The sequence below is a fragment of the Pseudomassariella vexata genome, assembly GCF_002105095.1.
Source record: "Pseudomassariella vexata strain CBS 129021 chromosome Unknown BCR38scaffold_11, whole genome shotgun sequence".
Classification (NCBI taxonomy): domain Eukaryota; kingdom Fungi; phylum Ascomycota; class Sordariomycetes; order Amphisphaeriales; family Pseudomassariaceae; genus Pseudomassariella; species Pseudomassariella vexata.
The window spans coordinates 1,737,768-1,746,544 of record NW_024467966.1 but is presented as its reverse complement, the minus strand read 5'-3'; the positions used below and the strand labels follow the sequence as shown (position 1 = coordinate 1,746,544).

Below are 8,777 nucleotides of genomic sequence, written 5' to 3'. Positions count from 1 at the left end.
AATTCAAGCGACTAAGCCGCAATGCAGGTATAATATGGATGAGCATGGCCTTATGGAGGGTCAAGGGGGCTCTGGGCTAGTTGTCGGGAGCGCTACCTTACGCGCAATACACCAGAAACAGCCTGGTTCGAGGGCGTGGACGTCAATTTTGGAATGTGTGGATGCCCTCGGCAATACCTTACCCCCCCTGGTTATTTTCAAGGGCAAGGGCGTCCAAGAGCAGTGGTTCACTGATAAAAATCTTCAGGACTTCAAGGACTGGCGCTTCAAGGCATCCCCCAAGGGCTGGACAGACGATACGATAGCTATCAAATGGCTTGAAGACGTTTTTGTACCCCTTACGCTTCCTCAGGACCCTTCAGACACTCGTTTACTTATTTTGGATGGTCACGGTAGTCACACAACTGATACTTTTATGTCTCTTTGCTATCAAAACAACATATACTTATTATTTTTACCCCCACACTCATCTCATGTCCTTCAGCCCCTCGATGTTGGGGTGTTCTCAGCTATGAAAACGGCATATCGCAAGGAGGTCGGGTTTTTAACCCTATTAACTGATTCAGCACCTATTGGCAAGCGGAATTTTATGCGCTGTTACACCAGAGCACGCCAGAGGGCCCTAACGGCTCAAAATATCAAGTCTGGTTGGCGTACAAGTGGTCTATGGCCCCTACATGTCGCTAGGCCCCTTACTAGCCCTCTTCTGCTTGAAAATAGCAACCGCACACGTCACCAAGGTCCAGACATTCTTATTACAACCCAGCAAGTCCAGAAAACGCTCCAGACGCCTTCAGAGGGCAATGTTGTATGGTCAACGCCAAAGAAGAGCGTAGATATAGAGCGCCAGTTTAGGGAGTTCAATCGACTCCAACAAACTAACATGACTACACAACGCCAGCTATTTAGAAAGATGAAAAAAGGGTTTGATGAGAAGGATTATCTATTAGTAAGCGCAGAATTACAAATTGAGGGCTTGAAACAGCGATTGGAGCTTATGAAGCCACGGAAAAAAAAGAAGGTGCAAATAAGTCCAAACGCGAAATTCGCAAGGATTGAGGACGTACGGCGGATGAGGGAGGTATCTAATGAAGCTCTTTTGATGATTCGGGTTCAGAAATATCTAATGTATCTACTGTCGAAAGCGATTGTATAGTTGTTCAGAATTGAATTTGTGGTGGTTGTTTGAAATTGCAGTGTTATTCGTGGTGTTTTGTTTTATAGGGTGTCGGAATGGGGGTGAAGTACGTTATACAGTTCCGACTTTCGCATAGGCTAGGTTCCGGTAAGCCACTGGAGCCCACTGGCCCTATAAAGCCTATAAATCCCTGTGGCTCATCTGCGCCTGATAAGTATATCATGGAAAACATCCCGGTTGATATTTGGTGTAATCACACTTATCCCAGCCCAATGCGAACGCGGCGCAGACATCCAATACAGCTAGATCACAAATATACACAATTGCTCGTCTAAAAGAAACAAGATAAATCAGTTTGAGATTAGTTACTTAGAAAACGAGCAGGTGATGTGTGAAAATATGCCAGTTGACCTGAGGTCTCAGAGATGAGGAACAGCAAAATTGACGCATGAGTTCCAACCTACTTGAGATGCAGCCGACATGATAATCTATTTGTGAGACCCTTGCTGCCGACTCTTTTCCAGGATGGCAGTGGATCTTGTCCCTAGGTTGGTTTTCCCCTAGTCCATATCGGATACTATGGCTAATTGTTCTGGTTCGCTGTATCGAAAGTTTCTCCCAGAAGTTTCATTTCGCAGCTGCTCAACTGGCACCTCATTCCGGTCGAATTAAGCCTGGCAAATACACTTAAATCAGATCCGATCTTTGTCGTTCGAGGCCCACAAAATGCCTGCCAAGAGGTATAACATCTGGCATGAGCTATATAATTCCGGTTGGATTGACGGTTGCAGTCTAGTTTTCACGTACACACCGTATTGGACTAGGATTAGTTCGGGAAGTGAAGTTTCTCGAGACGGCCCTTTCAGCATTCAATTAATAACGGTCTTGTCATGACTTGGGACAATTTCAATACATGTATGGAAACAGGCATATACTACTTGTAAAATGTCAACCAAAGAAATATAAGTGAAGAAGGGTTTCCTGGAGAACGTCTCTAAACTAAACTATTTTGTCCCCTCAGGTTTAACCAGATTGGTTGATTGATTGATTGATTGAAATTTAACGTCTCATCAGTGAGACGTGCCGGGCGTTTAACCAGATTGGTACTACAGCTATCAACAGTTGTTGCAGGATCACGTGTTGAATGATCACGTGACCTGGGTGCATTAAAGCTATATTTCTGCGAAAGATGCATCGCGATCAACACTTGCTTTTGCCCATCGCACTGAACAGGAATGTTAGATGAAGACAGTCCCCTGTAACATAGATTCGACTAGCATAGACCATGCCGGCACTGCGCCCGGCACGTCTCACGTGATGAGACGTTAAATTTCAATCAATCAATCAACACTTGCTTTTTCAATCTACTTCGGTTTAACACCTTTTCTGCAACAACAGTTGAGGCTGTACATATCTACGTAAACTGAACGTATATTGAATCAGATTAGGTAGTCTATATAGTCCGTCACATGTCGGACTTATTGGTTACAATAAAGCATGGGGGTAAAGCGAGCTCTGGAACACCCGTAATATTAAGTGAGCAGACTTGGCCAGAAGGACCTTGAATACGTCATGAAATGAGCAGGGTTTCCGGATTCAGTGTTGATATACATAGTGAACTGGAGATCCGTATCTTCCATTGCATATCCTCATTGGGGCCAGAAAAAGCGGTCAACCAACCCAATGGTTTGGAAAAGTTGGAAAAGAAGAAGATAATGGCAAGCTGGCTGTCAAGATCCGACATCATACTCCTGCTCATGAAACTAGCAGTAGCCAGGCGGAAAAGGATATCCCATATTGACACCTTTGAAAACAAAAACTTACACCAGCCAGGTATTAGATTACCGTTCCGTATTCGCTTCTCCGAGAACTGCGCAAGCGGATGCTTCTTGTTGAAAGCATACGACGCTCGCTCTTTACGCGACATCTTCATGATGTTGTGATGATCTCCGCCGATCTTGCCACTATCAGTTGCATGCTAATCCTTGAACTCTTTCAACTGCAGATAAACTGGGCAAGCGATTCGAATCCCAAAGCATGGAAGGAAAGGAAACGATAACTTATGCTGTTCTTCCACCTCCACTTATCCGCCTTGGTCTTACCAGAATACTCACTGATCTCGCCATGCTCCTCCTCCAACGCCTTACTATTTCTCTGATGCCGTAGTAATAGTGCGTTCGAGGTTGATATCGGCTTTCTTGGCATATACAACGATCTCTTTACGCCAAGCGAGCTCCTCATCGACACCGTAATCATCCAGCCCCTCCAACCATTCCAGGCACACCGACATGACGAGTCCTCGGACCTTGGTTGCAGAATCTGACTTGAGCATGCCGGACCGATCGAGGTCGTTCAACGCGCTCACAAAGGCTTTGCCGATGAGACCTACAGTGGCATTCATGCGATCGCCATCATCTATGGCCATCCAGGGGCCGGGCTCTTCGAGGTAGAGCCAATGCGCTATTGCGGCCACTGCGGCCCACAACTGATTTAAGACCTTCTCATCGCGGGTCTTCCTGAACTCGATGTCGAATACCGAGCTGATGTCTAATGTGAGCAACGGAACCAACGTAAGTAAGCTGACAAACGACTCACTTGGTTTTCGATAATATTCTGTAATCTATATCCATTGAATTCATTGTGTATGTACATGCCAAAGAAATCCGGACAGGTGTATGTCGCCGTTCGATGCCAATCAGGAATCATCATCCAACGCGTCCACATGGCGAACCATCAATGGTCTGGATGTCCGTAGCGGCTTCAAGGTGATGCTGTCTTTGCTGGCAATCTGCTCATCATATTGTGTCTGAAGTTCATCCTCATTGACTTGGTCGTCTTCGTCTTTGCCGTAGTCTCGTTCTCTACATCGAAGAAGGCGCGGTTGGTGGTGCAGTAGTCGAACGGCTCTCGGTTCTCGAACTCATCCTGCATGATGATACTAATGGTCACAAGAGTTGCTATGTGCTTGATCCACAGAGCCTACCTCCGAGTTGCCTTTGTCAGAGCCGAAAGTGCTTTTCTCGGCGTCATTGAACTTGCGACTCTTCTTCTCTCTGCCAGTCGGCTTCTGTGCGTCGGGAGTCCTTCTGAGACCGACTTCGTTTTGGGGGCATCTTGGAGGTACAGCACGGATAAGGGGATGTTTTATTTGAGTAGTTGAGAGTGTATGCTGTGAGATTTGCGCAATCTCCCAAACAGAGTCAGTGGGCATCCTCTTTTCCAATTGACTGCGTTGTCGAGTCTCTTCCCCACAAACTTCTAAAAGTTGTAGCGCGATTGAGATTTCTTGGAACTCAACGCGATCCTGTTACGCTAATAGCCCCGGCCCTAGAAGCTTTGAACCGTTGACGATCAGGGACCTGTTCCGGCCCCCAGTTCTGTTACAGTCCCACTCAGTGCTCTTTGCCACTGAGTCGATGGAGAATAATGCCTGGCGCCTCAAACACTGGAATATGGCAACCAGACACGATTTCGTGTTTGGTTTGGCACAATTTACCTACCTTTCGATCACTTATGTAAGCGTCGACTTTCCTGCTGAAAAGGGGCTGCTAAGGTCCCTTTCCACCTCGTTGGTTTACCTTTCGTATGAACTATTTCGCCCATTATGGCGACGAAAGTCTGCATAAATAGCTCAACCACCCTTGCTTATAGCTAATGATGGGTGCTCCAAGGAGATTTCGTACATCAATAAGGCATACGCTTACCAGTCACATCCCGCCACATCCAGAAATCCGCTAGCAGGAAAGCCAAATGGACAAAATCGTTTTCTGTTGCTGGTAGTCCACGTTTCGCTTTTAGTGAACTCGGTTGGTGCCGTTAATCGCAAATATGAGAAAATCAGCTTCTCGATACCACTGGGGAAGAAGCCGTCTGATTGCTCGGTAGTCTTAGGAAAGGATGGCCAGGTCAGCTATTCTGGCCTGGCAGAGCTCTTTTATAGCTCTTATCTCATTTTATCTATCTTATCTACAGCTACAGGGTAAACCCCCATGGGGTCACGTATCAATAGTATACTATACTTACTAGAAGGGACCGAACGACGAGTCGTGCTCACATAGAAACGCCGTCCACTGTATCAATAATCTATTCTATAATGTTTTGAAAGTCCTGTAACTTATAGTTACTTTTACCGTAAATAAATTGAAAAGTGAACTATGCTCGAATATGATAGCGAATAACCCCTCATTGCGCTTTCAAGATATCTACGGCGTTATGAACCAAGTCTTACCGAACGAACATATAATCAAATTAAAGCTAGCTTAGGATGGTATTCGTAATAGCTACTACTCTTGAAATGTCGCTAATATTCGATAATAGAAGATTAGTTGTCCAAATAAAGGGAGACTCTGAGTATCATGAAGCTATTGTAAAATGCTTTAGAAATTGTTATAGAGGACAACATGCTGACCCGTAACATCGCGACTAAATTTTGAGATTCCCGCTCGATTTTCTCTAGCTCGGTTCGTAGCCGTAGGCCAGAGTTCTAGGAGCCTTTCAAGGTTAGTAAGATGCAGGCTATTCCACGTAGCATTGGAAGCGCGACGAACCAAGTTATAATATCATGGAGGATTGTGATCTTCATTGAGCTAAGTTAACCTCCGTCAGGTGTAACGGTAGAATGTTACCTATCTAACTAGTGTACATTGTTACGGAGTAACTAGGGCTCCGCCAGTGGACTGTGTGCCACTAGTCCTCTGTTATAATATTTAAGCGTAGAACGACTTTGGCACGGTATTCTCCCAATTTCTTCTCTATAGTAGTTGAACTCTGTTTCAGTATGCCGTTCCATATTGCCTTGAAACTCTGCCACATTTTTGTCTTCTCTCTGACCAGTGCTTCTCGAGGATATGTCCGACTTTGTCAGATTATAGTTAGCCAGGGTTAGAAAAAGTTGGCCAGGGTCAGAAATTTTGTGGCGTAGTAAAGTTTGTCCCGTGGGTTGAGGCGCTTGTGGGGAGCAGGGAAAATGCCTTGGCATGTCACATTGACATCGTCGCATAGATGCAGGTTGTCGCTGATGTCGTGCAAATCGGCGAGCACATTGCTGATGCAGGCGTTCTCTGCCGTTGTTCTTGGTTTCGAGTTGTGCACACCTTATGTATCCCGCATTCAGTTGCAAGAGAACTCGATAAAGTTCAGGATGCCGGCGGCGAACCCGATCACTATCATAGGGTCCATGTCGAGATCCTTCGGAATTATGGAATCTGTCGGTACACGTCCCTAGGAACAAGTTGGGACGACTCGATGAGAAAGAGACTTGATGAGACAGAAACATTGCGAGGCTAACAGACAGGTCGCCACTGGACGGGTGGCTAATGCTGTAACGACGCCCGACGTAGTGGGCACGTCGTGCCGAATACATGCAGACGCATATGCAAGTGATTTGCGCCAGCCTATGCTTGGTTGATCAAATTCGCGGGTCGCATGTTGAGTGTTGATAGTCATCAAGTAGACGCCAAAGAGACTAACGTACCCCACAAGCAAGTTGGCCACTTTTTCTTGGCACCGTATGAATAACTTCAATAACTTAACTAAACTAAAAAATAATATTTCAAACTAATCGGAATCCTCTTCCTCGTACGTATCTTCATCATTCTCACAAGTACGAGCATTATGTCCGGGCTCTCCGCAGATCCTACAGCGCCGTCGGCGTGGTTCGGCCGGTCTCGTACGACAACTTACACGTATATCATCCTGTAGCTGCTGTTCAATATCCCCTTGAGACTGTAAGCCCTGAGCGTCTCGTAAACTAAGAAATCCTCCATCTTGTAGCTGTCGATTTTTAGTCCTTCGACGACGGCTTAGCTCTTGATTAGCCTTCCGAAGTGCAGTAACCTCATCCTCAAGTAAAACTAACCGGTGCATAACAGCCGTCGCACCATGTGAAAATTGGTCAATAGCCGTAAGTATTGTCGTCGGGGAGCTATTCTGATGCTGTACGATTCTGTTTTTTTAACGTATTCAGACTGGGATTGCGCCTCGGTTGGGTTATTTGGAGTCTTTGATTCCCAGATTAAGGGGGCGCCAGACGAGCTCCCAGGAGGTGTAGGCGTATGTAGCTTAATATCCAGCTGTGAAATCACATATTCCGGTTCGTACGGAATAAGTCCTGTCCCCCTGAAACCTGCCTGGATATTCGACTTAGTTATAGTCGTACGATACGCCCTATAGAATGCCGAAAAGAAATCCTCCTTCGAGATATGGGTTATATGCGCCCGTATCAGGTCTTCAATTTCTTTGCCGTATGACCTTCTCAAAGCTCTAAAACAGCCTACATTGAGAGGCTGGAGCTTATGTGACCAATGAGCAGGCATACTAAGTGTAATAATAGGATGCTCTTTGCAATATAGCTCGAAGTCAGTCGAGTGGTGGCTCTCATGCCCGTCGAGGATAAGAAGACGATGAACACCCTTCGTACGATCCTTCGTATAGCGATCAAAGTGCTAAATCCAGTCTACGCCTCGCTCATTTGTTGTGCAACCGTTTTTGGTTACAGCGATTACCCAATCGGACGGGAATGGACTATTCTCGTACCAGGATAAGAGGTGGTTTTGACCCGCGACAATAATATACGGCGGGATAGCCCAGCCGGACGAATTAATACCCTGGATTACTGTAGCCCATTCTCGATTGCCTTGTTGGACTGTACGAGGCCTTCCGCGTCGTTCGGCACTTGTAACTACCATCTCGGATGAGATTAAGCCCATCGCGAACCCTGTCTCGTCGAAGTTAGTTGGACAATATGGGCCCTGTGGGCCATGTGGGTCCTATACTTGCCACTATCGCCACCTAGAACGGCGACCATCCCCACATACCTCTATTACGAGAAATGTGGCGAGGATAGAACATTCCCTACTTATCTATATGCTTCTACAACTTGTCTGAATTAATCAGCAAGTCTACCATTCATTGACTATATAAGAACCCTTTTGTTTCCATACATAGACCCTCGAAGAGAGGACCAGAGTTAGCTACAATACAGACAGGTTAGGCATATGTGCCCTCCTTTTGCTCCTTCAACGGGAACATCAAATCCAAGTGTTATGAGCCCGGTGTGCGTTTAAGCCACTGGAAAACCTTCAAGACATTCTCGTCGATTATCTTTACATAGCAACATGGCTTCTCTCACTCTTTCCGGGAAACTGGACGAACCTTACCAGTACGAGGCCTTCTATTTCAGAGCCAAAGCAGAAGCCCCTCTACTTTGGAACAACATCGATCCGAAACTCCCTGAATACGAGGTCGTGCCCTTGCTAACCAAGCCACTGGTCCCGTCGGTTAGTAAGGTCAAGGCCGGCGCAACCGATATTTCCGACCTCGACGCCGTGGAATTCAACAAATATAGATTTCTAATCGAAATACGCAAGGAGAAGCTTGTTGAATATCAACTTCAGGATGCCCAAGCCCAGAAGTTCGACGCTTGGCTCTTTAACAACGTTGCGGATCGACACCACGCCCTATTCCGTAGCAAGCCAACCCTTCGCGATAAGATGTTAGCCATTAAGGAGTACTTTAAGCCAGGAAGCCAACAGTACAAAATGGAGGTCGATGGCCGCTTTCAGAAGCTATGCCAACCTCTATCCCAAGGGAAGAACATCCAGAGCTGGCTCTCTGAGTGGTGGACGACCTACCTCGAAGC

The 8,777-nt window shown here is 46.2% G+C and overlaps 1 protein-coding gene across 1 annotated transcript; it reads right to left on the bottom strand.

Moving 5' to 3' along the window:
• Positions 1-2,577: 2,577 nt before the first annotated feature.
• BCR38DRAFT_412060 (uncharacterized protein) lies at positions 2,578-4,741 on the bottom strand (the record flags this gene model as incomplete). The annotated part of the gene is made up of 7 exons (XM_040858643.1): positions 2,578-2,591; positions 2,963-3,102; positions 3,286-3,758; positions 3,870-3,999; positions 4,041-4,063; positions 4,122-4,393; positions 4,717-4,741. 7 exons carry the CDS (start codon positions 4,739-4,741, stop codon positions 2,578-2,580), a joined length of 1,077 nt encoding a protein of 358 aa, XP_040713184.1.
• Between the last annotated feature and the right edge of the window lie 4,036 nt (positions 4,742-8,777).